This window comes from Pangasianodon hypophthalmus, chromosome 3 (assembly GCF_027358585.1).
Source record: "Pangasianodon hypophthalmus isolate fPanHyp1 chromosome 3, fPanHyp1.pri, whole genome shotgun sequence".
In the NCBI taxonomy this organism is placed as follows: Eukaryota; Metazoa; Chordata; class Actinopteri; order Siluriformes; family Pangasiidae; genus Pangasianodon; species Pangasianodon hypophthalmus.
The window spans coordinates 13,826,159-13,845,772 of record NC_069712.1 but is presented as its reverse complement, the minus strand read 5'-3'; the positions used below and the strand labels follow the sequence as shown (position 1 = coordinate 13,845,772).

At 36.9% G+C, this 19,614-nt stretch overlaps 2 protein-coding genes across 10 annotated transcripts in view; one reads left to right on the top strand and one right to left on the bottom strand.

Moving 5' to 3' along the window:
- Positions 1 to 110: 110 nt before the first annotated feature.
- On the bottom strand, positions 111 to 3,134 carry pcbd1 (pterin-4 alpha-carbinolamine dehydratase/dimerization cofactor of hepatocyte nuclear factor 1 alpha). Its single transcript, XM_026935703.3, has 4 exons — positions 2,988 to 3,134; positions 924 to 1,055; positions 700 to 780; positions 111 to 596 (listed from the first exon to the last, which is right to left on the bottom strand). Exons 1-4 carry the CDS (start codon positions 2,988 to 2,990, stop codon positions 504 to 506), a joined length of 309 nt encoding a protein of 102 aa, XP_026791504.1. The 5' UTR covers positions 2,991 to 3,134; the 3' UTR covers positions 111 to 503.
- Positions 3,135 to 3,221: 87 nt separating this feature from the next.
- Positions 3,222 to 19,614, top strand: part of si:dkey-192p21.6 (uncharacterized protein LOC565246 homolog) — a 33,900-nt gene continuing 17,507 nt past the window's right edge. The window contains exons 1-7 of one of the 9 annotated variants that reach the window (XM_053232518.1): positions 3,222 to 3,380; positions 7,794 to 7,888; positions 8,317 to 8,438; positions 10,349 to 10,464; positions 14,739 to 14,808; positions 15,381 to 15,456; positions 16,085 to 16,164. In XM_053232518.1, the coding sequence (XP_053088493.1) occupies positions 7,808 to 7,888; positions 8,317 to 8,438; positions 10,349 to 10,464; positions 14,739 to 14,808; positions 15,381 to 15,456; positions 16,085 to 16,164 (545 nt within the window). In that variant the 5' untranslated portion in view covers positions 3,222 to 3,380; positions 7,794 to 7,807. Of the gene's footprint in view, positions 3,381 to 5,150; positions 5,598 to 7,771; positions 7,889 to 8,316; positions 8,439 to 10,348; positions 10,465 to 14,738; positions 14,809 to 15,380; positions 15,457 to 16,084; positions 16,165 to 19,614 lie in introns of those variants that run through there. The other 8 variants (XM_053232519.1, XM_053232516.1, XM_053232515.1 and 5 more) reach the window with 8 other exon arrangements.

Sequence of the window (19,614 nt, the reverse complement as noted above, 5' to 3'; positions counted from 1 at the left end):
AAACTCTATTACTCTCTCATGCCATCTGCTTTGCATATTTTTTGTGTAGAAAGTATGAGAAAAGATTGGGCAAACTATTGTGTGTGCAGATATGCAGTATAAATTCACAATCACTGGGTCAAAAGCTCTGCTTTATTTTGGAAACAGTGGAAGGCTTCACAATTGTTGAGACACTCTACCAATTTGTAAGGACAGCAATACCCTCTGCACGCTGAATAAAAAATAAAGGCACAATATTTTTCAGAACAGAAGATACTGGGTTACAGCCAGAAGACCCGAGACCATCCTGTACAGATAGCTCTATTATCACCATAGGATTATTAATTTACAGATAGTGTATCCTGTGTTTTTACTGACTGTGTAACAGGCTATTAAAGATTTTCAATTTGGGTTTGGATTAGTTTGTATCTGGAAACACCACCCAATAAATGCATTTAATTCAGCAATGTGAGACCTAAGGGGCCTGGTCTGTTTCTGAAACAGAAACAGAAAGAGAGTCATCTTCACAACACTGAGACTTGATCAATGAAAGTAGCAAGAGTAATGTCGCGCTTAGACAGTCCTCCACACTCGTGTGTGCTGAGAGTGATGTGAACCTGGCAAAGAGAAAGAGGGGGTGGTGTTACTGACAAACTGTTAAATGAATTTTCATTGCTCATGATGAGCATGAAAATGCTTAATTTAATAGTACTCATATACCTTATTGTAAACATTGAACCACTCGGGATGATGGTCCATTTTCTCAGCCTGTAGTGCTACTCTAGACATGAACCCAAAGGCCTAGGAGAGAATGTCATTCATATTATTCGTCTAGAATGATGCCATTTGTGTGAAAAGATTTTGATGTTTTACACGCAGCACATACACTGTGCTCTCAATGCCAATGAGAGAAGAGTAGTAACTAGTTTTATGTGGATGCTCACCTGGTTAAAGTCTTTGAAAACAAACTCTTTATAGAGGGCATCCCTGCCCACCACTTCAGCCCACTGTGCGTTGCGGAGCATCGGGAGGAGCTGCTCTCTCTCGTCCAAAGTCAGAACCTGAATCTTACCAGCCTGTGTAGTTACAACAGACACATTAAGCTGTGCTTTAGTTAGTCCTTCACTCCCGTATGATTAGACTTAGACGCACCAAGATACAAAAAGACTAATAAAAAATTTTCTTACGTGTTTATTTATGTAGCAGGCAGTGTCATGTTGGTGTCTTTAAACTCAGGCCAATATACTCTAGCACAAGGATATGTTTGTTTGTTTTTTTTTCAAGAAGGACCCCAATAACTTCTGCAAACCATTCTAGATAAGAACTTTGGTCAAATGTCATAAATGTAATTTTCATTCATTCATCTTCAGTAATCGCTTTATCTTGGTCAGGGGTGAGGTGGATCCTGAGCCTATCCCAGGAACACTTGGCATGAGGCGGGAATACACCCTGGATGGAATGCCAGTCCATCACAGGGCACCATGCACACACACATTCACACTTATTCACATCTGTGGGCAATTTATCTTAGCCAATCCACCTAACCAGAGAAAACAGGAAACCAGAAAACCTCAAGGAAACCCTCAGGGACATGGGGAGAACATGTAAAAATCCACATAGACAGTAACCTGAGCTCAAGATTGAACCTGGGATCCCAGAGCTGCGAGGCTACCTGCTGCATTACTGTGTTGCCATAAATGTAATATATTTGATATATAATTAGACAATGAATTCTAAAACAATTACAGTAAAAACAATAACGGCCACTTTATCCATTTTACCTGAGGTTACACACCAAACTAATTTCAAACCATACAGTATGTTGTCTCTAATGACATGTTATGTGCATGGCATATATTATTACAAAATATATGTTAATAAATATAAATAAAGAGTTACATTCTATATTACTAAAAAATACATTTACATGACTAAACATTTTACATTACTAAAACTTAAACAGCAATGCAAGAGTTACAGGTATTCAGCAGGGGGACGTTTCGTAAAGGCGCTCTGTGATTGGTTGCAGTGGAGGCCATCTGGATGCAATGATGACTTGCTTTCCAGTTTTAGGAGCTTTCACCATGTTTCACTGGAGGTCACATTGAGTTATTTAACCCTTTCCCTTTCAAATGCCTTACAGGAGGCCCACAAGATCTCGAGTTTAACACTTAATCCTACTTTCAAAGGGTACAGCAAGAAAGCAGATTAATGTTTTGTTTTGTTTTTTCTTTTAAGATAAAAGCTTTCTGAAAAATTACCCACAGTAGAAAAATATCTCAGAATTAGAATTAGGCTTCCATGATGAAGTAGTTAATATCTATCATGGATTTTGCATTCATGATAATAATTAATGATATGTTTGCAGGGTCAAACCTGGTGGTATACATAATGTATGACCAAATCAAGCCACTTTAACTGATTCCTATAGTTAAAAGAGCATTGATGCATCATGACCAATTATATCATGACTTAGTAAACATGATGTAATCAGTGGCATTTTCTCTGTAATGAAGTAGACTGTGCTACTCTGTGAGTGAATGAGTAGCATCAGCACTTTCCTGTGTGTGTGTGTGTATGAAGCGTGTTGCGCTTCACAGCAAACTGTGACACAATGAAGCTGATAACACCGTCACCCATCAATCAACACGTCTCTTAGCAACAAGATAACCTGTGACGTATTTCAGGCGTCCTGCACCTAAAGACATGAGCGCTGATCACACACATGTGCAACTCATGAAAAATTAGACACACAAAGCATGTCTGAAAATGTTATACTGTGAGAGCAGCATGTGATAGACAGGCTGGAAAACCTTACTGTACACTTTTTGATAGAAAGTAAATCAATTCTGCATACACAGCCTAGCAGAGACACAACAGCAACAGGTGGAACACATCGTTTCCTGTTTAGTTTCACTAAAAAAGCGCCAAACAGCACACTATAAGCAATGCATAGCTTAATATAATAACTGAAGTTGTAGGATAATAAGTGTCAGCGATGTACTTACCATGTTTTCTCTGAGCAGTACTGCTTTCCTGCCTCTCTGTCTCTCCTGCTCTGAATTAAACACGTCCCCATACCCGTATTTCCACAAACCCCGCCTCCTGAGCTACGATTGGCTAACATACGATATTTACACGCAGCCTCTCATGTCCATTCGCCACTTACGACTAACTCGACAACAGGAGGCGGGGCTTATCACAATACAGATAGGGAAAATAAACAGTTACTAACAAGCACAAGCAGCAAGTAGCTTACAGTCCAGCTGCAGCGCCGCACGCCGACGATGAAAAGAGCGCTCAGGCAGGGCGGAAGAAGCCTAGCTGATGCATCCTCTCTGCAAACCAAATAACTGAACTCTACGCAAAGGTCCTTGAAGGGACGCGGCAGCCATTTGCAGGTTTGTTCCAAAGTGTAGTACTGAAAAACGACGACTTATAAACAGTCATTACTGGAGGCGTAGACGTAGATGCCTCTGTGAATTAAACTAGAGACGTCAACCGTGCCGCCATCTTGGAGAGGCCAAATTTAGCTCATTGACTTGAATTCAAATTAAGATTTTCTCCAAAATGCACAATCAGCAGCAATTGAGACTAGAACTAGAAACCAGAGAACAATGCATGCCTCCTTATTCCTATTAGATAAGTTATGCCTTCTTTCAGTACAGTTTTCTCACATAATTATGATCCTGGGCTAGTTAGAGTGTTTTTGACCAGAGACATCATCAAACTGTGCTGGATCTCAAGGACTAAATAAACTTTTCTGTAGAGTAAATGTCTTTACTTCTTCACCTTCACATCATGCTCTGAATCTGTTGTATATAAATAGGACAGCCCTGAAAAATACAGGGCCTGTTTTTCTTTGATATTTTAACTGATATTTGTCCAGTTTGCAGTAGACCTGACTAGCTGTAAGTGGATTGAATGTTTGAATTACACTACAGCTTTGAAAATGACAATATTCCTTCAGGTCTATTCAGCAGGTGATCCACAGAACAAATGCAGTCCTTTACAAAGTTTCAAATGACCTGAATTATATAAATATATAATTAATTTATTCATTCGTTGTTATTATATGCACAGTAATTGAACATTAAAAGTTTGGCGAGTATGCCACACATTCTTTAAGTTGACTAAATTAGATACAGAGCAGGCCTTGGTTTGTGTGTAACTTATGTCTTATAAACTATAATGTTACTGCCATTAAAATACATGCATATCTTTGCTGTCTCCATTGTAGTGTTATAGAGAACAACACCTAAAACTGAATGTCATAGGATGACCCTTAGACACCACCCATGGAAATGTTTATTCTACCATATATGTAATATAGGAGACCTTAAGCCCTTGGTTTAAAAAAAAGAGTCTATTTAAAGAAACCACATGTTTGTAATAGGTCAGTACTTGTATTATGTCATATATTTTATTGCATTTGGCATGGATTGGACTTTCAAAGCAGTGAAGAGGGTTTGGGAAGTTTTGGTATTGAAATGTTTATGTGAAATCCAACATACTCGGGAATGGGGGTAATGTAAAGGTTCTGCCTTGACTTATAGAATATATAAACTTGTCTGATGTGCAGACTAGTTAAAACTATTAGAATTGTCAGGTCCTGATTGATTTAATAGAATGCCACAGCATACAGTCATTTTGGTTTTTAGGTGAAGTTTTTAATGAAGATTGTATTTTGCTCTGACTCGCCTTTACTGGCTCTGACTCTCACTTGCCTTTAACAGCAGTGATTTAATGTGTTTCTATATTAAGTGGAACAGGACAGGATTTGCTGTCAAAGACATATAGAACGTTGAGAGTTTCTATTGTGATAGTTTCTGTTATGTCTTGGTCTTGGAAAGCAAGATAATTTGCTTCATCAGGGAACAGTTATATTGTCTTCATGATCAAGCATGAAATGACATGCAGGGAGTATTCAAGCCAGGGGAAGGTGCTCAGATGAAAAAAAAAATTGAATCTACACTGTTGTCTGTGTCTTGACGGTCTAGCAGTGTGGTGGTGTATAGATTCTAAGCTTATTTTATTATATATCACATGAATAGTATACACAAGCAAGGAAGGAAGAATATGTATTCATTTAGGAGATGCTTTTATCTAAAGTGTTTTACTACTGAGACAGGACACAATTAATGCAACTGAGCAGTTGAAGGTTAGGAGCCTCTATCACAAACCTCTGAGCAATTACTAGCTCAAAATCTTAAACACTGAACCTTTACAACTCTTTTAAATTCATTGTCTAAAATATTCAGTTATAGTGAAAGGGGGGTCTGACAAGCACTCAGAGCTCCTGCACCTGCACGTACATGTGTGTTTGGTTGACGTGATACTAAGACAGGATGTGAAAGCTGACTCATATGCTAAAAGCATGAGAGCTGGCAGCCCTGTTTAAAATCAGAAATGACTGGAACAGTGCCATAACCATCTTGGGAAATATCCAACACACCCCTGTGCCCTTTGAACTCTTTGTTTATATCTTTTGTAGCCTACAATAAATGAGTTCATTAGAGAAGCAGGTTTTCAGCTGACTATGGAGATCTGCAGCCTGAGACACATTTTCTATATTATTCTTCTCACAACAGGACAGTGTGAGATGATCATAAACACAGGTAGCATACAATTTAGGAATTTGAAAATGAATTATTTGTGACATTTAAATTGTTCTGGAATTTCAGTGCGTTGTAAGTTTTAATTTATGGTTGTTATGCTGGAGAGCTATATGTTTTTCCATATATGTTTTATCATAGCACCAAGAACTTTATCTGTAAGATTGTCAAGAAAAGATGTTCTGCTAGTGGTCTGAGCATGCACCATGTTTTGGAGAGTTGTGTTAGTCCTGTAGATGTCAACATGGCTCACATTTATTTTTAACAACTGCTCCTTTTTTGCCATAAATTACAAAAGGCTAGAACTCATTTTTTATTTCTTCAGGACAGGATTACTAAAATACACTATATTACCAAAAGTATTCGGTCACCTGCCTTGACTCACATATGAACTTAAGTGCCATCCCATTCCTAACCCATAGGGTTCAATATGATGTCGGTCCACCTTTTGCAGCTATTACAGCTTCAACTCTTCTGGGAAGGCTGTCCACAAGGTTGAGGAGTGTGTTTATAGGAATTTTTGACCATTCTTCCAAAAGCGCATTGGTGAGGTCACACACTGATGTTGGTCGAGAAGGCCTGGCTCTCAGTCTCCGCTCTAATTCATCCCAAAGGTGTTCTATCGGGTTCAGGTCAGGACTCTGTGCAGGCCAGTCAAGTTCATCCACACCAGACTCTGTCATCCATGTCTTTATGGACCTTGCTTTGTGCACTGGTGCACAGTCATGTTGGAAGAGGAAGGGGCCCGCTCCAAACTGTTCCCACAAGGTTGGGAGCATGGAATTGTCCAAAATGTTTTGGTATCCTGAAGCATTCAAAGTTCCTTTCACTGGAACTAAGGGGCCAAGCCCAACTCCTGAAAAACAACCCCACACCATAATTCCTCCTCCACCAAATTTCACACTCAGCACAATGCAGTCCGAAATGTACCGTTCTCCTGGCAACCTCCAAACCCAGACTCGTCCATCAGATTGCCAGATGGAAAAGCGTGATTCATCACTCCAGAGAACGCGTCTCCACTGCTCTAGAGTCCAGTGGTGGCGTGCTTTACACCACTGCATCCGACGCTTTGCATTGCACTTGGTGATGTGTGGCTTGGATGCAGCTGCTCGGCCATGGAAACCCATTCCATGAAGCTCTCTGTGTACTGTACTTGGGCTAATCTGAAGGTCACATGAAGTTTGGAGCTCTGTAGCAATTGACTGTGAAGAAAGTCGACGACCTCTTTGCACTATGCGCTTCAGCATCCGCTGACCCCTCTCCGTCAGTTTACGTGGCCTACCACTTCGTGGCTGAGTTGCTGTTGTTCCCAAACTCTTCCATTTTGTTATGATAAAGCTGACAGTTGACTGTGGAATATTTAGGAGCGAGGAAATTTCACGACTGGATTTGTTGCACAGGTGGCATCCTATGACAGTTCCACGCTGGAATTCACTGAGCTCCTGAGAGCGGCCCATTCTTTCACAAATGTTTGTAAAAACAGTCTGCATGCCTAAGTGCTTGATTTTATACACCTGTGGCCAGGCCAAGTGATTAGGACACCTGATTCTGATCATTTGGATGGGTGACCGAATACTTTTGGTAATATAGTGTAGTTACAGACGGTGAGCAGAGGGTGAAATATGTATTTACTTCCTTCTAATTGTCATTGTCAGTGCAGAGTTGTTTAGCTTATATTGACCGTTATGAAAAGCGATGAGTGTACCCTGCATAAAAAAAGCCTTGAACATAAAACAACAGGACAAAAATATAGTTGATGACTAGACATAATCATTTCATGACTCTAGACACTTCTCTGTGGACACAGTGGCATAATACAGTGATATAATATGTTCTTTAGCCATATCAAAACAGCTGTCATGTGCGTGGGTAAAATTTACCCGCTGGCGGTTTTAGGTATACAGTGACCACTGGCGGTTCTAGTGTTAAAGATGAAAAAGTATCAGTGAAATTTTTTTTTTTATCAGTGAATTTCTCTTAGTTCTTCAATATCAGAGGTAATTTGCCATATGAGTATTTGTATTGAGCTTTGTTATGTTAGTCGTAATATTAACAACAAATTTATTCCCCCAATTCACTTAAATTATTAATAAAACTGTACATGTTGTTAAGTATATTCTATATAGGCCAACATGATTATTGTAAGGAAAATTCAACTTATCTGGATCTTTTTATAGCACTGTCACCTTTAACTTGTAGAAGCTACACTGAAAATGGATGAAGCGTTACTAACAGTCCGTAATCAGATGTCCTACGGGCTTCAAGTTCTCTACACCTCAGATTACTGCTATCAGGTAGTTAGAAATTGTATTACTCAGTTTTCATAATGATCTATATATCAATTTGCTTAATTAATAAATTAAAATAACAGCAATAATAAGAAGAAGAAAACGAAGCACTAATAGCTTGTACAGTTTTTGTTGCTGTACCAGCTCATGATACACTGCAAAGCACTTCTTAAAGTAGCTCTGGACTTATCTGCCAAATTCTGTAAATGGAAATAATAAGTAATAGTAATAAAGTAATAGTAATAATAGTCATAATACAATATTTAATGCCTAGAACAGTAAAAAAAAAAAAAGGAAAAACAAAAGACAGGGATATTAAATATTATATAGCATAACCCCATAACATTAAGGATATTACATCTACCTTTTACTAGCTAGTACAAGTCTGTGGCTGATTAATTTGTATAGAAATAATATGCACACAATGTCTGCAGTGTCTGTACCAACCTTTGGCTAGCATGGAAGTTGGACCAGGAAATGTGTCTGTGGTGCTGAGCACACCTTTCACTCTAACTCTGAAAGCCTCACCTGTGAATGCCACTAACACATTGTGCAGGTAAGACGTAAAGTTACACTATAGCTGTACACTAATATCCAGTCTGTTTCCAATTCACGTCTAAATATTTCCTGTTTGAACTGCAATGGATTAAAATTGAAATTATGCACCTTTTGTTCTTGAGTGCAAGATCCTTTTCCATTTGGATGGATTACTTAACATCAACATCCCTGTCTATAAATCACTGTCCATATGGACAGGTTCATTCCATTTATGTGGGCTGAAGCATCTTGACATGGACTGAATATACAGCCTTAACAGCAGAAGACTCCATTTGCAATCTCTCAACCTACACAGACCACAGTGTGTCAGCATTTGACCTGACTCTAGGTCCTGAGTGCTGGCCTTTGGAGGATATCTCACATGCTATTGATCTTGCTGCCATTCGGGGTTAACAGGAGCAGACATTCAAAATAAAGAAAAGAGCCATTAAGACATCAACACTACACATATCTACAGAAACTCAACCTGGGATGTTAAGCACAAAGATTCAGTAGCCGTATTTATATAGAATCCTGGCCTAAGAGTCCCCAGAACTGCAGCATTCCATGTGGGGTTGTTATTAAAAGGGTGGTGGGGATATTAAACAGGTATCTGGTTGCAAAAGATGAGGTGCTGTGCCTTTACTGCATGGCCCCGGGCTGGGGTCTAGTCTTGTGCTTCTTAAAGATCAATAGTGAGGTCCCTTTCCAGATGGAGCCACTATCGATTGACCCTCCCCCTCCAATGAACATGGCGGCTGGTATGTCATCCCCAGAGCGATCAATGCATGCTTGTAACACACATTTCTGGAATGAAACAGGAGATGGTAGAATGTGGTCAAGAAGTGCATTTCTAACTTTCAGGCTCTAGATGGCTCCCTCAAGCCTCATGAATGCTGAGACTTATCTCTACACCATACAATAAAATAAAAGCTTTCCTTACTTGCCATCTTAAGGTTCAGAGGTTAATAAGTGAGTTTATGACTAACATTTGCAATTCCTGTATACATAATATGTTAAATAACATGTTACATGCCATGCTTATGCCATAATGGCATAAGACAATTTACTGTAAAAAATTACTGTATAAATTATAGTAGTTGCTGAATAATATGCTTTAAGTTGAATGACTGAACAATAGCCTGTGAGTTGAATGGATTAAACAGTGTCAGATTGTTAAACTTACAATTTAAAGGACTTATTTGTTTTTAATGATTTATTTCTTAAGACAGACCAAAGTTTGTTTCATAATATGGTACACTATATAGCCATAATTATGTGGACACCTGACCATCACAGCCATATGTCAGTCTTCCCCAAACTGTTGCCGCAAATTTGGAAGTACAATTATGTAGAATGTCTTTGAGTCAATTAAGATTTCCCTTCACTGGAAGTATTCCCACAGACAAGTTCCAAAACTCTAATGGAAAGACTTCCCTGAAAAATGAAGGCTGTTATGGCAGCAAAAAGGGGGAATGGGATGTTTAACATGCACATGGATGTGATTGGTTAGGTGTCCACATACTTTTGGCCATATACTGTATATATATAGGACATTTAGTATTATTAATAATGATATATAATGACTTATGCAATTCATTATATGCATGTCTATAAGACATAATTATTTATTGACAATATTTTAAATGTTATGTCTATGAGTCATGGAAAATGTTACGACAGTGTATACTATGTAAAAAATGCACATACCCATATATCTGAAATATTTCAACACAGATGTAACCAGATTTAAAATGTAATAAATTCTAATATAGTGTAATTTTTGATTTGTCACTTATCACAGTCATAGTAAAATTCTGGATGTCATTTATCATAGTTCACACACCAGAAGACACATTTGTCTCATTTGAGCGCAACTATCCGTCTTCCTCATAGTTATTATTAACATTTCCTTTTCCAACATTCCAGCATAAGCTATCTATTTGAAGAGGCAGGACATTATTCTCTTTGGGTCACACCTAGAGATGCACTTGATGTAACCTGCCATATTTCTCTGGATAAGTTTCCACATAGCACTTACCAACGTAAGTATGAACTACTTGAATTATTGTATAAAAGAATGTAAACGTATGTCTTCTTTTTGTCAGTTAATTTTATATCCGTATAATTAGCCCATGGGCTTCTACTGCGGGAACATTGGTCTCTCCTTCTCCTATGCCAATACACACATCACCTCAGATTATATGATTTACATGTCTGTAGTTGTATAACAGATGTACAATAACATATAAACACATCTTACAGTAACCCTTTAACCATTGCTACCTATGATTTAATCAAATCAAAGATTCTCTTTGACCTGTATAAACCTTGATTGAGTCAGCAGAATGGAAACATGTATCTTGTGATCCAGACTTTCTACATAGAAGTGCTTTTTTTGCATCCCAGGGGCCGGATCCCTGCAATATTGATTCAATAAGCTGCCCCTTTCTTCAAAAACAGCTCAAAGAAAAGCTTTTCTGCCATGTTTGTTTTGGAAAATGCCCCATGAGAGGAGCATTGTGGGAAATACATTAGAGGAGCAAGGAGGATTAAGACATAATGGGATTTTGAAAGCACCATGCTCCATAATGCAGAGTCTATTTTACAATAGTGCAGATTATGTTGTAGATCAGACTTTAAGGGTAAGTAACCATTATCTGCTAGATATATGGCCAGTGTTGCTAAACTCTGGGCCACATGATGAGCTTCCATTAGCTGCACTGTCCGGTGATTATATGCAGGCTCCAGTGGGCTCTCACAGCTTAAGTAATCGGCCTGGTGATCAGCAGGCTGGAGGCAGAGAGCACAGGAAGAAGCTGACCATTGCACATTGGGGCTTGAACAGAACTATGCCAGACCCATAGACTATTTTTATCAGTGTTATTAACAGAGGCTTAGTCATTCATGTATTTATTCATTCATCTTCAGTAACCGCTTTATCCTGGTCAGGGGCACTCAGAGGTTTAGCTAATGAACATATGTACTTTCAGTGTCATTGGACACCATTATGCTTACACTAAATATTAAAATGGAACTTCTGTGTTTTTTTCAAAGTCACCATAATTTGTTGAAGTAAACAGTCAAGGAGAGTGTACAGACCTGAATATTTTTGCAATAATTTTAATAAGAACGAGTCATCTTTTATATGTAATGTCAATAATATGTTAGTATATTTGTAATACCATAAAAGCCTGTCATGGCTTCGAGGATTGGCATGTTTGTAGCATGCATTAATTGTAGTCAGAACGAAACAAAAGTGGCCAGAAGATTTATTTTATACCAAAAATTTTATTTTATTGTATATACAAAAACAAAAAAAACATTAAAGATCTCTGACACACCAGCAGATGTATTCATAACCATTTCTTGTAAAGACTTTCTGTGAAATAGCTATTAGAGGCTTTAAATGCTTTCTATTACTGTCATTGTGATCAATTTTTGATAAGTTTCATTAGAGGAATTATTCAAATGCCTATTTAAGTGTTATTGTCTTATTCTTCAGAATCAGTACATGACTTGTGTAGCGTTGTGAACAGACATTACAAGTGCTTCATTTGGTCTTTGTCAGGCCATATAGACTTTACTAAAAAAATTCTGTGAAAGTCACAAAATGATGTCAGTGATCTTCTTTAAAAAATACATTAATTAACTAATAAAAACACTCTTGGCAAAATAATCTTTAGGATTTTCGTTAATATATGAGGACATTGTTTATTTGCAACCCTATCACTGGGTAGACGATTAATTTCTATCTATTTGTAGACACACTGAAATAGTTATAGTTTAAACATGCAGTTAGTGTCGATTAATTTCCTGGTCATGGTATAGTAGTCCTTCAACTCAGTCATCCCGACAGAGCTTCAGAACATCACTGCTTTTGTGTCATGGTGTGTATTTACTTGCTGATTGAACGGCCATTTCAGTGTTTGTTTTTCCACACAAACGCCTCCCCTTGTACCTTTGGTGGTTGCCAGTGTTTCACTTTTTCTTCTGGAACCTTTATCATAGATGATACCTTCTGGCAGACTATGTCATGTGTTCCATCATGCACTGAAAAAAATTCCCCTCCACACTCTGTTACTGGTGATCCAGGGTTTTGGTTGCACAGATTGATTTTGCAGTGACAAGTTGTTTTTTGTGCTATGCAACGGGAAACTATTGGGCTCTTGAGAGTCTCCCTGCGATACAGAGTGATTGAGTTTCAACCCTGCCCGTAAGAATCATGAAATCATGTAGGCATGTAAATGTAAGGCTCAAAGGCATGTCACTTTTTTTTCACTCCAAATAGTTAGGTAGAAATTAAATTTAAAAACTGGTGTTTTAATGGTACTTTCATGTGTCTAAGTGGTTTTGAGTAGGAGGAATCAGTGCCAAAACCTAGCTGAAAAATACACTGTGGCACAGTGGTGAATATAAGGTCTTTTGCATCCTGAATTAGAATATTGTTGTTTTTCTAGTATTGATTCATGTATGGTCCAACAGACCCCCAACACACAAGATTCCTTTTAAACCACAACTTGAAATGATTTCTTCCCATTAATATTGAATCCTAATAAACTACATATTTAATAACAAGTTTAACTTGTACATTATTAGCAGCAGCACTAAACCAGGGATTGAAAAAGTTTGGAGAAATTATACTTAAGTGAAAGTATAGATAATATGTTAAAATCTTTCTCAATTAAAAGCGGAAGTATCCAACCAAAAATGTACTCATGTGAAAGAAAAAAGGTTGCTACTTTTAAATGTACTCAAGCATTGAAAAGGTAAAAGTAAATGCTTTTAACTGATGAAATTAGCTTGAAATTAAAACTGTAACAAGGTATATTTGTTTTAAAGCACCTGCACCGTTTTGACTGAAAACATCATTCAGTCTTTGTAATGTGGTCACATGCATGACTAATGCTACGTAGTTTGTTAATATCCAATATTTACAATTAGCTAGAATTTAGTTGCTGTCTAGCCAAGTTATGTTAGCTACTGGAATCGATGCTAGTCTAAACTGTAATTAGTAAAGAATATAGACCAACCTAGTTAACTATCACCAGTTATAGTTAGCAAATTATCAAAACTTACCTCAGCATGTTTTTTTCAAATTAGATAGAGTTCTAGGAAGATGCTATATTTTGTGAGTCTTTATTTACTCCAGCATATTGAAACATTTTACTGAGGTAGAGCCAGAGGCGTTCCTCCTCAAGTTTGATACTGTAGTCTGGTGGTATATCCATTACTTCATATGCACAAAGATAACTATAGTGCTAACTACATTAATTAGCATGAGAAGGTCACCGCAGGTGACAGATTGGCATGATTGTTGATAGTTTATTTTTTAATTTTTATTGTTATGAACATAGGCTGCTAAACTGAAATGACTGGATGCTTATCTGAGCCCATTCAGGTGATGTACAGTGGGGTCCAAAAGTCTGAGATCACTAGTGAAAATACTTATATATTGCATTCATTTATAATCTAATACAACAATTTTCATCAAGTAATATTATTGAAAACAACTTGAGTGAAAAGTAGAATCTTTGAAATATTTCTTTGTACTTTGTGTATCTCCTTTCTGCTTTAATGACAGTGTGCACTTTAGCTGGCATGGACTCCCCAGGTTTGTGCAAAAACTTATGATCCATTTTAGATCAAATCCATCAGAGTGTCGTCTGAATACATATAGAAGAGAGAGTTTCAACTGAAGAGATTAGGCATGAGGAAAATCTGACCATTTGTACAAAGCAGTTAACATGGTCAATATCACAAATTTGCATACATTTAAATAGGGATCTAGATATAGTGCAGAATCTTGAATATTAAATATTCAAGATATTGAACTTTTACTTTCTTTGTTTTAAATATTGCAGAATTCTAAAACCTTCTGTTTATTTACAATTGTAAATAAAAAAAAATCCCAGATTTTCAATGTGGTCTCAGACTTTTGGACCCCACTATATAGCATACAGTCACTGGTTGGATGAGAGAAGAAGAGACTTTTCTGATTTATAATGAGTACTTTGGAGGTCTAAATAAAAATCTAAGAAGTAAAAAAGTAAGTTTATTTCTTGTAATTAAGAGTATAAATATTGCATTTCAATAATAATCAAGTGAATTATAAATATAAGTATGTAATGAAGTATAGTTACTCAGGTATTTTCCACTCATGCGTTGAACATACTATAAAAATCTTTGTAAATGTAATAATAAATGTATGTTAAACATAGGAAGCCAGTCTATTGTGTTTTTATAAAATAATCACATTAGCCAAATATTTCAACTTTTGAAACTGAGACAATCAATATTTATTTATTTATTTTCACAGCTTTGTGGGTAGCTGCTCTTGTTCTAGTCCTTTTGGCCTTAATTTGGGCCTCTGTACCTTTTCTGTCCAGGTAACACCTTTTTATCAACACTCTTAGTTCAAACACTACTGAATCAATCAAAGCAACATAAATATAAGTGTATCGTCTTAATTATTAGACTCATCATCATAATCAATTCCAGCTAATATTCTTCTCTTATGTTATCCTAATTATACCAGATTTTTGAGTCTGATAAGGTACTAAGGTTGAAGTACCTTGGAGAATTTTGCACTACAATTCCATACAATTTGAATACAATTTAACTTAGTGAATTGAATAAATTGTATTGAATAATAGATTTTGTTGCTTGTACAATTTCTTACAATGGGTGTGCAGTATTGTTTACTATGTTGATTCCTAATCAGGCAATGGCATGTCTGGGCTACTCTGAGCTGCTGTTATGACTTTATTATCTAGGAAAACTTTAACTATCAGTGTATGAGTGCATGACACAGATGCTAGTAGTGAGACATGCTGTAATGTATCATTGATTATAGATTCCTTGTAAATAATAATCAGAAGATTTACATTATGATTTGGAGTCCTTAGCATGATATGTATACTATACAATCATATTAAATAATTTATTTCATGTATTATAGATGTAGCTGCACATTAAGGCTCAAAAATCTAATTTGCTGCTGTGGGGCTAAATACTCTATGGAAAGGGTAAGTGTGGTAAGAGACTCATTAGCTAAGACATAGCACTACTGGTTAAATGCAGAGCAAAAAAATACAATTACTGTCTACTATCAAGTATATTAGAAAATAAATACCAGATGTCAGGTACATTATTTGATGTCTCTTGTGATTTTGTCTGTTCAATTCAGAATGAGCTCTAGTTTGATTTGGCTGGTCTAAGACTCCTAGTTTGATTAGCCTGGTCTGTAGCACTACATTCAGCGTTTGAAAGAGCCAGAGCAGGAAGATGTTTGTGCTAATTCTTTTGTGATGGATCTCTCTGCCAGCACAAAGCCATATGGGAAATGGGAACCTCTTCCTTGTGAAATGAGAGAAACTGCTCATGCTCACCAAACATATTCATCTAGTCCACTATTTTAACAAAGGCAACAGTTTTGACTACAGACATGCAGACTATTGCACGTTTGCTCAAATGTTTATTCAATATATGTCATATTTTACAGCCTGTATTTTCTTTGTAGAGACGTCCTGAGCTGATTCAGTAATAATAATATTCATTGTGTTGTTTGCTATATTAAAAGTTGTATATATACTGTAGTCACTATTCTCATGCAGTACATACTGTATTTGTTCTGCTGATATTTGTTGTTTGCTTGTTGTGTAGGAAGAGGCCACAAATCGAGCCAGCATGGACCAAAGCCAATCAAAATCATCCCGTTTGAAATCATTAGACACATTTCGGGGGTATGTTCTATAAAATGACTGTATAATTCTTTTGATATTAAGCAGTCACCTACTATTAGATCATTTATTCATACAGATTGCTATCAATACTGTATGTTAATTGTTTTCTCATCAAAACTGTGTTTGCTAAGAGAATCTATTGGATCTCTTCAACCAAGATAGCTGAAAGGTCACAGTCTGGACACATGCTCACTTGAGCCATTGTTATCTAGCAGTAGCTCGAGGCATCATCTCTAATGTCTTATGCGTCTGTGGTAGGGAACAGTGGATTGCTGTTGGCTAGGGGTGATGCGATTTAATCTGGAGGCCAGCAGGATGTAATAGTGGCTGGAGGGCAGACACAAAGCATGTCTCTCTTGAAACAGGAAACTGCCGTGGCTTTGACCTCCCTTTTGCCTAAAATGTGATGTAATAATACTGGCAGCATATCAGCACATATTTAACAGCCTGTGATTTTAGAGCTGGATAGGATATGAGTTGTCAGATCAGTACCTGAGTAAAAGAGATCATAAGTCATTTAGCTGGAAATATCTGCCAACAGTCATTAATGGTAATTTATTTTCCTGACAATATCAAACCAAATTTGAATCAAATTTCATGTTGCTGGTGCTTTTGGATCCAGCCTTCCTTATATAGATTAAAGCAGGGTTTTAAAAGCAGGGTATTTTGCTTTTTAATGAAAGAAACCAGCCTTTCTCTATATTGTTTGACAAACCATTAAAGATTAAGACAATTTTCTTAACAATTCTGTTGTAAAATACTACGACAGTTTCACTAACAAAATAATTTTTTGTTAAGCAGATATGGTTTTTTTTATAGCATTAACAAAATACAGATATGTGTATTTTTTGTTCTTTTCAAAAGGTAATTTGCTATTTAATGTTCCAGTAAGTTCTGCCATGTGGAGTGCTTATAAAACCAGATGTTTTAATCTATCTACACCTGCTTTGGCTTTCTGAAATGCAGCAGCCCATTTTCTTATTAAGCCTAATGGTTTTCTTTGTGTCATGCCAGGCTCTGTTTTTGTCGCTAGTGTGTCTGTAATGCCTGTGTAGTTACACATTAACTATACATGCAACTATAATGTAACAGCTGTTACAGATGGGCATCTTATGTAAAAACCCTCAGTTTTATTAACATCAGTTTTGGCTTGTGGATCCTGACACTTGACAGCTGTAACAGGATATTCTCCAGTTCTTCTGCCATTGCATTGTGGGTACTGCCAAAATATGTTCCAGGCTTTTTTGTGGCTTTTTTTGTGAGATAGAGTGTCTTGTTAGAATACTGTAATGATACACTTGTGTACTTGCAAGGGCCAGAACTTGATACACATTTGTATTTACATAAGCTGTATTTCGGTAATCCATCTCTAACAGCGCATACAAGTTACAACAGTTGCAGGTACGTATATATATATATATACTGTATATATTATAAGTAACTACATATGTATATTCATTCATTCATTTCTTCATGCCCTTGCATTGTGACTACTGTGGAATGTTAGTGTAATGATTTCGCAACATGAGTTCTGCATCAAAAATTGCCTTGGGTGATTTAAACACATCATTTCACTTCATGTTCCAAAGCACCAAACGTATAGCTTAACAACCTGAAAAGAGAAAGTGAGAAAGAGAGAAAGAAAGATTTTTGCATTGTGGAGACCTATAAGCTAAGTCATTGTGTTCCCTGTTAAGGTTTTATATTATTTATGTTTATGTATCATATTCAGAAGCCAAAGAGCAAATTATTTGTGGTTATAACATTTATATATAGAAGATTCTGCTATTCATATTCTGGGGAATCAAGAGGTTTAGTGGTGTCTACATCTACAACTGTTAAATATTTTTGGCTAAGACCTCAGACTTTGCCTCAAATTTTTTCCCTTCAAGGCTGATTAATATATCGCCTGTCTAGCAATAAGTTAAAACTTTCTGCTGAAGACATAAGCATCTGTCATCCGAGCAGAGAAGCACTGCAGTCAATTTGCCAGCTGCCATTGACATGATGTTGATATAGTACAGTATAAATGGAGACTTTGCTGCCATTTTAATTTTTTAAAAAGGATCTGGGTTCTAATCTTGGCAGTGGAAAGCCTGTTGCCAGTTTTCTCATAATTGTGATTAACTGGTTCACTTAGTTTATACTAGATATCAGAGAAACAAGATTAGAATGTTTGTATATCATATTCACTTTTTAAAAAATCTGATTTAAGGGTAGCAACTGTTAACATGTAGAAAATCACATTTTTTGTTAATTAGCAGAATGTGTGAGATACAGGGGGGGCATGGTGGCGTAGTGATTAGCACATTTGCCTCACACCTCTGGGGTTTGAGTCCCGCCTCTGCCCTGTGTGTGCAAAGTTTTAGGGAACTCCAGTTTACTCCCCCAGTACAAAGACATGTGATGTAGGCTGACTGGCATTTCCAAATTGTCTGTTGTGTGTGAATGGGTGTGTGCATGTGTGTGCGATTGTGCCCTGCCTTGTGCCCCCTGTCCAGGGTGTCCCCTGCCTTGTGCCCCAAGTTCCCTGGGTTAGGCTCCAGGCTCCCCTGCGACCCTGTGTAGGATAAGCGGTACAGAAATGGATGGATGGATGGGTTTGAGATGCAGATGTGTTGTAGCTGCATGACACATGATAACTACACACATTTTAATTGCAAAATGAATATAAAGTTCGTACAGCCAGAAAGGCTAAGAGCCTGATATAATATCTAATGCAACCAGGCAATATTATATTACTAAATTCAGAATGCACATATAAAATCAAAAATTAAAATGATTGATTACAGAAAAAGTAACACATTTAAATATTCATAGATAAAATAATGATTAATTAGCAAATAAAAATCCAAATATTTCTCTCACTGAAATGCTGTGAGATGCTTTTCCACATCCCCACTTTAGTCCCACTGTAGATGTAGGTGGTGAGACATTTTGTTTTATGTTTTTATCTGAAACAAATTACCGTGACGTAGAATAGAGAATTAATATTTGAAACTAAGTCATTAAGGCTGGCAGTCCTGAGAATTTGAGTCCATGTCCTTATAGTCATTAGCACAGAACCTTAATCACTGAGCTACTACTGCCTAAAATCCTACTCCATTTTCAGCCACTTTGCTAGTTTGTGTTTTTGACTTATGAAATATGCTACTTTACTGGTATTGATTGTAATACTTAGCATTCCAAGCTACAGTCTTATTAAATGTGCTAATGTTCCCACTTAAGCTTACCATACACTCACAAATGTGCTTCAAAATACATCCAACTGCATTTTGTTTCAGCTTTATTTCACCTGTATGTCATTTCTGAAACTTGCCTTAAATTATAGGTATTCTTAGCATAAATGAGACACAGGCAGGCAAAGTTAATTGTTTAATCTATCAGAAGTGATTTTCTTCAACATAAAGCGTAACATTGTGTCAGACACCAAGAAGCTTTAATTAAGAT